The sequence below is a fragment of the Poecilia latipinna genome, unplaced genomic scaffold (assembly GCF_001443285.1).
Source record: "Poecilia latipinna isolate Pla-1442-1.1 unplaced genomic scaffold, P_latipinna-1.0 Scaffold1227, whole genome shotgun sequence".
Taxonomy (NCBI): Eukaryota; Metazoa; Chordata; class Actinopteri; order Cyprinodontiformes; family Poeciliidae; genus Poecilia; species Poecilia latipinna.
In genome coordinates, this window is record NW_015113843.1 from 106,001 (window position 1) to 118,895 (window position 12,895).

The 12,895-nt window shown below is 41.6% G+C and overlaps 1 protein-coding gene across 1 annotated transcript in view; it reads right to left on the minus strand.

Annotated features, from left to right (window-relative positions):
* Positions 1 to 6,134: 6,134 nt before the first annotated feature.
* lrrk1 (leucine-rich repeat kinase 1) overlaps positions 6,135 to 12,895 on the minus strand; it is a 64,725-nt gene continuing 57,964 nt past the window's right edge. The window contains exons 36-39 of the mRNA XM_015054068.1: positions 11,719 to 12,144; positions 10,466 to 10,567; positions 8,196 to 8,369; positions 6,135 to 6,615 (exon numbers count right to left, since the gene is read on the minus strand). Of these exons, the coding sequence (XP_014909554.1) occupies positions 6,600 to 6,615; positions 8,196 to 8,369; positions 10,466 to 10,567; positions 11,719 to 12,144 (718 nt within the window). The 3' untranslated portion in view covers positions 6,135 to 6,599. The remainder of the gene's footprint in view (positions 6,616 to 8,195; positions 8,370 to 10,465; positions 10,568 to 11,718; positions 12,145 to 12,895) is intronic.

Below are 12,895 nucleotides of genomic sequence, written 5' to 3' on the forward strand. Positions count from 1 at the left end.
AGATACTTAATTCTGATAGATGTGGCTGGAATTTTGGATATTTATTTCTTCTTTCTGTCCAAATTCAGGGCTATGTCCTTCAAAGAGCCTGTTGGCATGTGCCACAACCTTTAATGACCACAAAAAGGAGCTACAAAAACCACTTCAAGCTTTTAATTTCCTTTCCATCAGATTCCAATATACTAATCTTTAATACTGTACTCCTCTCCCACTCTATCTCTGTGAAGAATACACCAGACTCCTCCTTCGAATCCAGAGAAACGAAGGAAGTAGTTGTGAACCTCGCTTGGAGCCTTGTAATTTAGAAAGCCTTCGTTGCATCACAGTGATCAAAGGCAGCCTTCGAAGGATGCAGACCCTGAACTTGAACACATCCTTGCTTTCAACAGGATCCCTAATTTCCCTCTTCTTGATTAAAGTCTGATGGATGGTTAGTGTTAGCAGACATTTTAACCCGATGTTGCAGCCTTTGTGTAAGTTATCAGGTAAAACTTATGTCAGACCTTGTTCCATGTTGTTCATTTTTCTTTGAAAATGCTAAAATGTCAGAAAGTCTCCCTGGGTTTGAAAACCTTTAAACACAACTGAAAATTATTTGGACCTCCTGAAGACAAGATGGCATCAGCCAGAAGTAAGCTTAAATAAAGAAACAGAAAGAGATGACTTCCACTCAGAAAGAGGGGATTCCACCTTTAAACTGAACTTAAACTTTTCACACCTCTGTGGCTGTGTGCTAACAATGTCTTTCAAAAAGTATTGAGTAGTTTAGTAGCATTTCATGTCATTAAATAAAGTAAATCGAATATAATTGTATTATGACTTGAATCACTTCACAAATATTTTGCACTAGGTTCTATTGAGTCATGGACTTGTAGCACTCATTCCTCCTGATCAGCAGGGGGCAACAGTGGAGAGGAAAATCACACATTTAACAGGAAGAAACGTCCAGCAGAACCAGAGCCAGGATCAGTGAAAACTAGCAGTAGTCTGCCAAGACTGACTGGAGGGTTGAGAAGAAAGAGCAAAAACAGATGAACATGTTGGATTATTTTCTATATTTATGAAAGTAAAAAGTTGATGGGAGAATGAGAACGATTAGCTGATGGCAGCGTTAACTCAGTTGATAACTAGGATCAACTGAAATGACCTGTTGAGAATTGGTGCTATAAAAATAAACAGAATCTTATTGGAATTCACCTAGATAATGTTTTTTACTCAGTGAATTAAGCTTGACAGCTTTTCCAGTGTGGCTCCACCTTTAATGATGACAGTGTAGAATTTATATGACTTTAAAAACTTGATAAACTAAGTTATTCCTGGTCTGTGCAGCGATAATAAAATGGGGAAATGAAAGTAGAGTGATGGGTAGTTTAATCTTGTCACTGATCGTTTCAAAGACAAACTCAGGAACAGAAACTGACTACAGAACACCTCGTGATTTCTGAGCTCTTTGTAGTTTTCTTTAAAAAAGAGGAACAGGCAGCATGACAGCATTCAGCAGTCCGTCTGCTGGCAGCTGGAGAGAGAACACAGCATGATGCAGCTGAGGCTTTTCAGGTAACAGGACATGATCCTGCTAAACCTTCAGGACCAACACATTCCTCCAACACATTGATGCTACCAATACAGCTGCTCCTAGGATTCAGACTGGCCTGATTAGAAATGTGCATCTAAATCAGCAGAACACCTTCAGTATGTAAATAATGTCTGTTCTGGTAGATTCAATGCTGCTTTTTAAAGCTCAGTCCCTGACACTGCAGAGCTTTGCTTCCTGAATATGGAAGCCAAATGTTCCAAAGAGCTAAAGCAGAGCTTCAAGCTGAGGGAGAGAGATGTTTGTTCCTCACCAGCAGGGATCAGAGAGGATTTCTGCTCTGCAGGAAGTCCACTTCTGTGACCCTCAAACAGGGACACAGAGATCATGTGGTTGTTTTTCTGGCAGTAGGTTCCGGCTGAATACATCTACATCATATTGTTGTAGAACCACGTTCAGCTGTTGTACAGCCGATGTGCAGACTTGAGCTTCATCTGTGGGTTCAGTTACTGTCAGGTCAGGTTCTTCATGTTGAGTCCCACAAAAGCCTTCAGTTCACTAACACTGTATCAGTGATCCTTTTCATGCAATCTGAGTGAATTTATCAGCTTATGGATTTGAAAATTGATATTCGGTGGATCATTTCTGTGGTCTGCAGAATGGATGCAGACCCTGCTGAGCATGATGGCGTCTAAAGAGAAGAACACTGAGACTCTGATTAAATGTTTTCCTCTGTGCTGCGGCTCAAACACATTCAGATGTTCCAACCACCGCATCCTGACAGGCATCACAATCTGTCCTATACTGTTCAAAAAAATCATGAACAAAAACTTTTTTTTTCTAAAGTAGTCATTAATGAAGTATTATGCTCTTATCTGAGGAAATCCTAAGATTTGCTACAGCTGTTAAACCGAACAAGGAACAACTTCATCCATCAGTGATGATGGTCAGCAGACGAGGTGATGAGAATGTGGAAATGAATAGAAATTTACAAGCAATAGAGCTGGTTTTGCTGTTTTGTCTGCATCAGATTAGTTTTTATTCTCTATTACAAATCATTTACAGTTGAAACCACATATATTCAGTAGATAAAAAAATGCTGCTGAAGCTGGTGAGGCAGACATTATCCACAGAGAAACGTATTCTAAAGCAACATGGGCTGAAAGGCAAGAGAGCAGGAGGCCATTACTGCAAATGGAACCTGAAAAGCTAGATTATAGTTTACAAATATCCACTGCGACACAGAGCCATGTCCTGTTCATTTATGGAGACATGACCTGTGATCTGATGAAACTAAGGTGGAACTATTTGGACATGACTGTTGTTGTACCATCCTAACTGTGAAGTATGGGGGTGGTAGTGTCATGCTGTGGGGTTGTTTTGCTGTTTGAGAAACTGGTCCACTTTATTAAATATATGGCATCATGAGGAAAAACATTATGTGGAAAATATTGCAACATCTAAAGACGTCAACCAGGAAGTTCAAACCAGTCCAGAAGGACGATGTCCCTCAGGAGAGAGAGAGGCTGCAGGTCAACAGGTCAATAGGTCAACGTTCTGTTGTGGCCGTTCCAAAGCCCTGATCTCTGTCCTCAGAGAAATTGTGGGTGTGTGTGTAAACTTCTGATCTTTTCATGGCCACCAGGTTGTCAGAATGTATGAATGTATTTTCCATTTTCAGCCAAACTGTGTACCTGACAGAAGCACTGACTGAACATCAGTGAAGAAGTGCTGGTGTTTTCTGCTCAGGGACACCGCTCATGTGTTTGACTTCTAATTAAAGGCAGTATAAGATAATAGGAAGTAAGAGGTGTGACATCGTATCTATTTACTTCCTGTTTGCTTTGTTTCTTGGGAAGTAAAACTTTTAGAAGAGCTAGAATTGATGAGATGGAAATGTTCTCTCTAACCATTGGATATGGAGAGTCAGATTCCTACCACTTTAATCAGCTCTGATTTATATAAAAATATAATTTGGTACCAAACGATATTTTATCTCTAAGCTGCCATCAGCCTCACATTGAACAGTTTATAGAGATTCAGTCCAACATTTACTTGTATGATTTATTTTTGTGGTCTTTTCAAAACTAATATAAAAAATAATTGAATTATGACCAAATATGAATTTGGACAGCTAAAACTGTTCATTTCATATAAAAAAAGGTGAACTCAGCACTGCAACACCCCAAATGAAAAGCTGCATGGAAATGCAGCTTTTCATTTACCTGAAATTTCATGTGGAACTTTTAAAGGTTTTGCAGAGGGACAAAACAAAACAAAGGAGGGAATAAATCTTTAAATTAGTATATTTGTTTTTCTTTTTTTTTCCTTTTGCCACAAAACAGTTACAATCCATGTGAATCATTATTGTTAAGATTAAGAAACAAATAGCTGATCCTGATGCTCGTGTTAAGGCTCTCAGACTTTATGAAATATTTGTCAGCGTTAACTTCCTCTAAGTCATTAGAGATTAGATCCTAGAGATGATGTACCTGGCAAAATGAAAAGCCCCTGACTGAGCTTTAGTTGCTAGTCTTTCTGTTTCATCCTGAGTTCATGGAAACCAACTCTGAGTTTCTGCTTATTTCCTTCATGAAGCCACAAAAGAAGCGACTGCAGCTGATACTTTTTCACTCCTCTGGATCACTGCTGTTTTTTTTTTTTGTCGTTTCTGCTCTGCCTTCTCTAACCTACTGCGTATTCTGATCCAGGTTCTGGTTCTGCTGGAGGTTTCTTCCTGTTAAAGGGGAGTTTTTCCTCTCCACTGTTGCTACATGCATGCTCTGTATAAGGCATTGCAGTAAAGTCAATGACAATGTAAGCGGTTGTCACTTTATGCTCATCTAGGAGTGGAGGCTGCAAGTCAATGATGTAGAAAACTTTTTAAACAAATTCGAATAATCTGAATTAGGAGGATTAATAACTGGGATCAATTGGAACAGATGTACGGTCTGATGTTCCTGACTTCTGATAAAGAGAGTTTCTGTCTGCCGCCCCTCAGTCCTCTGGGTTCACAGCGGAAACATGTCCAGTTAATATTCTGGGAAGATGAGTTCCAGGAAGACAAAATGTTCCAGTCCAAACATACCTGAACTCTTTTTAGCTGAAAGCTTCAAACCAACATTTGGTCATTTCAACAAAGACGCAGTTCATTAATCCACATCTTTAATGGATGAAACATCTTTTAGTAGAATGGAGCCTCCATCTGTTGTCCATAACATTCTCCAGCTATTATCCCTGGATTAGAAGGGAATACCTGGGACAGGTCACCAGTCACTCACACACACACACACACACACACACACACACGCCCACACACACACACACACACCTACAGGAGCAATTTTAGGGACCAATTTATAGCCATATGAAGAAAGTCCACGGACCAGGATTTGAACCAAGGACCTTGTTGCTAAGCAGCAGTGCTAACCAATGGGCTGGAGTATGTTCAAAAGTCACAGACATAATGTGACCCTGATGTTATTCAGTCTAGCAGTGCATGGAGTCACTTCAACACACTGTAGTTTCCCGCTTCAGAAAGTCATGCATCACAAAACTGAATGAAATCCATTAATATTAGTTATGACTTTTCTAAGACAGAAATCCATTTTAAACAAATCCAAGAGAAGCCTGAACCGTCCCTTTAAGAACTTCTTGCTTTTTTAAGTTTTATTGGCACTAGTGGCCTTTACTTATTAGTAACTGCCGGACGAGAGGAAAGGCAGAGAGAGAACTCCGACTGGAGTCTGTATGTGGCGCCCCCTACAGGAACATGTTTGCAAATAAAAATCTAATGCAGAACCACATTAGGAGCAGCATTATATAGAAACAAGAAGTAATCTATAAAATAAAAATAATCAATGCAGGTCGGCCTGAAGTAGTTCTTATTAAAGCTGTATTTCTACTGCTTTCTAGTGTTTGATGAGAGACTGACTAAAAACAAGCTTCAACTGCGTCCACCTATCGGAGGTCATGTGACTCCTAAGCTCCCCTCCACACACACCCATCCACCCTGCACTTCAGGCAGCGAGGTCAGAATGTTCTGACCTGAACAGCTCAGTCAGCGGTAGGATTTACTCACATCAGTCACATACAGAGAACATCAGAACTATCTGAAAGTGATAAGAGCATCACGGATAAACTGTGCAGAGCTCTTGAGCCAGCAGCCTGCTTTGTTCCCATCTGGAGTCCATGGTGGACTTCATGGAGACATGCTGGCTCATATTTACACAGGAAAACAAAATATCACCATTATTTATTACAGCAGATTGTTTACAGGGCAGCTGGGAATCCCAGACATTCCTAACACAGCTCCATGCATCATCTCTGCTTCTGCCATATTAAAATGACACTCGAAACCTTCAGGATAAGAAACGACTTAAAGTCATCTTACTCCTTAGCTCAAAGCTGAAAGTGCTGTTTTACAGTCCGTCCATCTGTCCGTCCGTCTCCAAACGGTGCAGTGTTCTTCTTCCTCAGCTGCTGTGCTTGGTGGATTAAGGTCCTTTTAAAAAAATTATTAAAGTTCAAAATATAAAAAAGGTTGATGTGAGTGAATGTCATTCTAAGATTCCTGTCTCACCAAGTGGTTCAAAACAAGTCTGAGAAAAACACTGAAACTTTATTTACAAAAAATGTATTGAACATAATTTCATACAATAACAATGTTGAGCATCTGCATATTTTTCATTATACAGTTCTAGTAAATGAATAACTCCTGGCTCCTTTGGTCAATAATTCAAACTGTATGAGAGTGTCGGGATGTTTGGAGATGCTGCAGCGTCTGACAGCTTGTTTTTCTGTTGCTGCACCTCGTTGCTTATTTCTGCCTAATATCTGGGAGTGAGCTGCAGTCGGCCTCCAGATGTGTTTACAGAGCAGCAGCTGGACAGGGAGCAGCTCCTGTCCTCGGCCTCAGGTCCAGATGAATCTGCATCTGGCAGTGCTCAGGTCCAAAGAGGATCCTGGATCTTGTTCCCAGAGCGTCAGAGGGATCCACCCACCCAGCAGGACAGAGCTCAGTCTGTGTTTGAGGATCAGAATGTTCCTGTGAAGCTCCACCATCTCAGTTTGGATGGATTCTAGTAGACAGAAATATGTGAAGAGTAAACAGATGGAGCTGAGAAGCTGGAGGCGGACTGGGGGGCCGGGGTCTGCTCCATGGCCTCTAATGTGCTTTGGTTCAGGTCACATGTACACATTAAAACACACACACGTTTTTATTCCGCACTGTCGGATATGGAATCAGATTAAACATTTCATGTTTACCAAACATATTTCCATTTGCTAAATGTCAAAATAATAAGAGATTTTCTTGAGCTCTCAGAGTGTGTTGGGTAGAATGTGTTTCAGGTCTGGATCAGTTTGCCTCGCTGTCACATCAGGCCGCATGAAGCTCACTGAAACATGGTAGCTGCTCCACTGAGGGACCAGAGGAAATTGTCCCACAATGTCCACTAAAGTGCACCAGTTCCTCCTGCAGAAAATCACCCATATAGCATGATGCTGCCATAAATCATACAGGATGGTGTTCAGGTATCCTCCCTTTCATTTTGCTGATCCATGGTTGTTTTTTAGTGTCGTCAGGGCAAAACTCCAGATGTTCAGGTCTTTGTTCCTGTGTGCATGTGCAGAGTGTAATCTGCCTTTACTGTTTCTGTAAGAGGCATGGCTTCTCCTCCCTGAGTGACCTTTCACTCCATGTCTGGACAGAACATGTTTCACTGGGAAAGTTATACTTTTACACAGTCAGCAGGTCTTTTGCTTTGGTTCTGATTCAATGAGACAGAAAGCACCAGGCTGTGGGCTGCTGGGCTAAAACTAGATTTGGTGATGGATAGCAAAATTACAATATATTAATAGATTGTATTATATATCAGTGGGTATGAACTGATGCATGGTGGGTTTAATATGTCACCCAGCCAGCAGCTCCATATTGTTCCCAAAGAAATCTACTAGAGAATTTTAAGATAATTAAATATTGTATACTACATATAATATAGTTTTATATAAAATATGTTTGTTGAACATACATTTGTTAAAGAAAAGAAATAAAGATATATTTTTGGCCCTGAGCTGCTGCCCCTGTTAGTCCTTTCTAGTCTAGCAAAGACCGCAGCCTCACCAATAGGGGGCAGTGAGGAGCTCCACAGACACAGAGGCCAACAGCTGTCTTCTTCTTCTGGTCTGCTGTCATGGTGGACATTCCTACCATGACAGCATGGTGGGAATGGAATCAGGGCCTTCCTGATACATCCATCAGGAAGGCCCACCGTATCTTATCTAATGTTTTCTGATTGTCCCATGAAGCCTCACATGGAGGCAGAGTGTTCGACCTTATAATAATCCATATCAGATATGAAGAACTAACCAACAGGAAGCTTCTGAAGCCATCAAGATGAGGCTTTACCAAATTGTTAAAGGAGTAGTGATGATGTTGTATGTAACCATCTGAATATAACAAATTATATTTCTTATTATTCTGACATTTAGCAAAAAGAAATGATTTTTAGTAATTTATCTGACTAGCTTAAAATAAAAACGATGACTGTTCAGTAATGTCAGACAGAAATGTTATGTCTTTTTTCAGTTATATGGAGGGAGGGGGGGGGGTAAGGTGTCCGTCCTGCTCAGTGCCCCCCACCCCATGCTGAGCAGCTACCTCCTCCTCCTGCTGCTCTCAGAGCGGTACAGCTCCTCCCAGGACTGGTAGAAAACGTCCAGCTCCTGGTGGCCCCAGGCCCTCCAGACTACCAGGCACCACTCCATGTTTTCCTTCTGCTGGAAGCCACATACAACCATGTCCTTAGCCACCAGCGCTGCCTCCTCCAGGGTCCTGAGGTGGGGAAGAGGAATAGAAGGGGGTGAGGAGCTGGTGGAACGTGTCTGTTTGTCATTTGCCTTTCCCAGAAACTCACAGGCAGCTCATTTAAAAGCCATCAGTGCACTAGATTTACAGCCTATGGTAACCAAGTGCTTGTACAGGATGAAGATCTTGTGCTTTTCAGGGTTTAAAGGCACTAAAAGATGAGCAGAGAGTATCAGGACTGATCTGTCATTCATCATTCCAGTTATCTGGGTTTGGAGTCAGACCCGACATAACAGCGTTCTAGTTAAGAAGTCGCAATTTCAACATGGCGACGCCCATAGTAGCTCTTATGAACATAATTTTAATCTAAACTTTCCTTCGGGAAACACTGCTTTTAATTTAAGAGTAGTATTGCAGGCGCTACATGAAACTGATTTTAGACAGATTCTTACATGTGTCTTGTAAAATAAATGTTTCCACCTCAGCTTATGCAAGTGTGCTGATGTGCAAATGGTATAAAAAAAAAAGGAAATCACCATGATGGCAGAAAACTGTTTATCCGCCATCATCGATGGCTAAGCTAACTAGCCTGAGCTCTGCTGTGGGTAACTAGCGGAGAGCAAGGGGCAGGGTGTGAGCAGCACATTCACAACCATGACTGAGAGCGTTTAGCCCCTCTCCTCCTGGTTCTGACTGGTTGTACTGCAGATGGCAGTAGGACCACAGGAAGGAGGAGTTTGATTTTTTTCACAGATTATCTGCGATGGCATGGTGACAGTTTAACTTTTATAAACATATTGTTTCTAAAAGTTTCGTACTACAGCTTCAATACAGAAAAGTTCCTGTTTTTTTGTGTATTGTTGAGCAAGAGCCAAAGAGAAGCCCAACAGATTTACAACATATAACAGCAACGACACTGAAGAGCCATGCAACTGATTAACACCAGATGTATTTAGTGGCAACCACAGCTCAGCATAGAGTGCATCTGTAAACACCTGTGTGCATGTGTGTGTGCGTTTGTTTGTAATACCTTGTGGGGACTATTTTCCTGACACATACTACGTCGTGGGGACCAACTGCTCCTTGTGGGGACCAGGCTTCGGTCCCCACAAGGGGAAACTCAGTTTTTGGGTCAGGGGTCAGAGTTGGGGCTAAGGTATGAATTGAGTTTTGGTTAGGGTTAGGTATGTGATGGTTAGGGTTAGGAAAAGGGTAAAGGTAAGTTTTAGGCTGTAGAAATGAATGGAAGTCAATGGAAAGTCCCCACAAAGATAGCCACACAAACATGCGTGTGTGTGTGTGTGTGTGTGTGTGTGTTAGTTAATAGAAGGTTTCTACATAGGAATGTTCAATAGCAGCTGTGAGGAGCTGCAGACATCCAATCCCCCCTCCTCCTAACCCCCATACCCTCAGACCATGGGAACCCCAGGGAGGATCACTGCAGAGGAGGAGGTCTGGGGGGGCAGCAGACTGCAGCAAAAAAAAAAAAACTTACAAAAGTCCACACAACATGCTGCATGGGACTAAAAGTTCTGAAATGAACTGAGCTTCAGTTCTAATGGGTCTAACAGGCAGAAATGTTTCTATGAAACACAGCTTCAAAGTATGATCCCCCCCCTTCAACTCCCATCCCCCACCGACAGATTGTTTTATGAGTCACTGTAAACACACAGGGAACCAAGAACCTGCAGAGAAAACTCCTTTAGGCATCGAAACAAAACAGTGAATTGTTCAGCTCTATTATAGAAATTCTTATAGTTTCTAAACATGTAATTAAATTCATTTTTGATGCCATCTGATTCACAATGCAGATCTGCTCCTAAACTAACTGGACCTGGCAGTGAGCTGTCCTCTGAAACTGCAAAATTAAGGAGCAGACATTATCCTGAAATAACAAAGAAAAAAAAGTGAAAATAAATTGCTAGGAAAACGCAAACATTCAGAGATTTCAGCATGTTCCTTCAGTACCACCACCAAGCCCACCCTGGAGGTCCAGAGGACTCTGAGGTGCTTGCCGTTCACCATGCCTAATTACTGCTGCAGAGTTTTTCTCCACAGCGATGGAACCGACCCACCAGAACACCCTCATTCCTGCAGGAAGGGACAATAGCTGAATAACTCACCCCAGAGAGGACAGTCCTGGTGGACTGAGGACAGCAGAGACACGTCCCCTGAGTTGATTTCCACAGGACTGGATTTCAATGATTATCAAATCACCTCCACGCCTGTCAAACACACACATTCAGCATCGGGTTAGATTGCAGAACAATTCAGTTTCTTTCCAAAGTTGAATGTTGAAATTTTCTAGAAGTACCAACTGTCTCCCTGCAGCAGACAGTCACTAGCAAGCCAGGAAGAAAGGGAGAAACCAAAGACAATTTGTTTTCTATATCTTGAAGAACTACTTGTTCCATTGGTAGATTAGTATTGTTATTATACTTATAACATTTTTATAAGTGAATTAATCTGCCAATGGAAGTAGTAGTTTTTCATCAATATTAAGGAATTATTTACTTAAAACAGGCCTCTATATCTTGCTGAAAAATTACTTGTAAGTTAGTTTGTCTTATTTGAAGTTTACTAAGATATTTGCACTAGAAACTAGAACAAAAATAATTGGCAAGATTTTGTTTTTTTTTTTTGTTGTGTAGCTTATAGTGGAAAGATCTATGCCAGTGGTTTCCAAACATTTTCTGCGCCCCCCCTATGGATTACAAATGACTGTCTGGTTGAAACGACGCGTGTGACGGGGGGCAATCAACTTTTTTGGGGGCAAAATGAATGTACGTAGCTGAAAATAGACACCAACATCGTACTTGTTAAGCTTAAGGTTCTGTATTGATATTAGCTAGTCATCTTTGAGCTAACATTACCTGAATCCAACAGCTTTACTCAACTCAGTCGGTTAGTTTGGAGGGAAAAACTGTGAAAAGTTCTTTGCGTTTTGCTGGTTTGCTGCCGTGATTCTAACACAAACCTACGTAGCTCCGCCCAGCAGCAGCAGGTCTCCTTCACAGGTGGAAACCCAGCGTAGCGCTCATGTTGCGTTTAAAGGCGGCTCGGAAAAACAGGTTACAACATGTTAACAACGGACTAAACTGTTTTAACTGCTGATAAAAGTGACAGAGGACACAAATATGGGACGTGTGGAAGCCCTACTGTATCAAACTGACATAGGAATAACAGAGAGTTGGCCATTCTAAGGTAAAAACCCAGCCCATACAGTGTTCATGTTTTTTTTTTTATCCAGACGGCTTCCCGCGCCCCCCCTGCAATGACACGTTAACGTTTAGAAAAGTGAAGGCCATAGAAACAGTTTTCCTGTCAGCTGGATCAGATGCATCACAAGGCCTCCAGGTGTGTGAACCGTTCTTACCTGGGGATCCACACCGTCCCATTCACTGGCAGCAGATTAAAGGCCTGCAGTTCAGGGACTACAGAGTTTATTTCCTCTGCAGAGTCTAGGTTAGTAGTTATGGATTCTTGTTGGGCCTGCAGGTTCTGGGCCAACGGTGAACAGCTTCTACTCTTCAGTGAACTGCAGTCTGTGGCGCTCAGACAGTTTGACTGTGGCGGTTCCAGAGAGCAGGTAGACGACAGGGAGCAGTAGTCTGTCACAGAATCCTGGTGCTGGATGATTTGTGTGCCTGCCTCCTCACTAAAAATCAGCGTCACATCTCCGTTAGACCATTCCAGCTTCCCATTCTGGTCCGTAGTGTTGATGTCATCACCTGCCGCCGCGGCCATCCCAGCAGGACGCTGCACGGCAAACACGTCCCGTAAGGGGTTTCTGTCTCCACAGCTCAAAGTAGGAAAAAAAAAAGCAATCAAAACAAAACTCTATTATGTTTTAACAGAGATGAGTGCTACATTCATGTTCAATAATACCCCTGATAAACTGGAGGCTCCACACCTCTACTGGAGAATAAATCTGACAGTGGAACATGTTTCACTATCATTTCCTGTATAATGCAGCAGACAGTTTTTAGCTTTAAATATGTTAACTGTCTTTAAATGGATCTTTTACTCCAAATAGAGCAGAACTTTGTTACATTCCTAACTAAATAGTAGCTGAACAGAGAATTAACACAATGAAGACAAACATTTTTAACATAGCTTTACTCCTCTGGTAAATGTCAATCCAAGAAGCGGACAATGATACTAATTTTCAAAAGTAGCAGGTGTTCCATGATATATCGACACAAACATCGGTATTGGTTTGATATTAGTCATTTTTTAACATATCATTATCAAGCTGATAAAAATGGGCCTATATTAACAACCAATATTTATTTCCATCTTGTTGCTGTTGGTTTCTGGAGGAGGTTGGTCATGTAACGTTTGGTCATGTGACAATGATGCAGCACAGGATTGTGGGAGTTTAACTGAAGCAGGGAAGCGGTAGTGAAGTCAGCGGTGTGGTCGTTTTTCTTCTGAAGATGTTGAAATGGTAGTGTAATACCCATCATCTCTATAATATCAATAAATATCAGTCATCAGCATTATAGATGTTGCATATCAAAATGGACCCAGATTTTCATATGGATAAACCT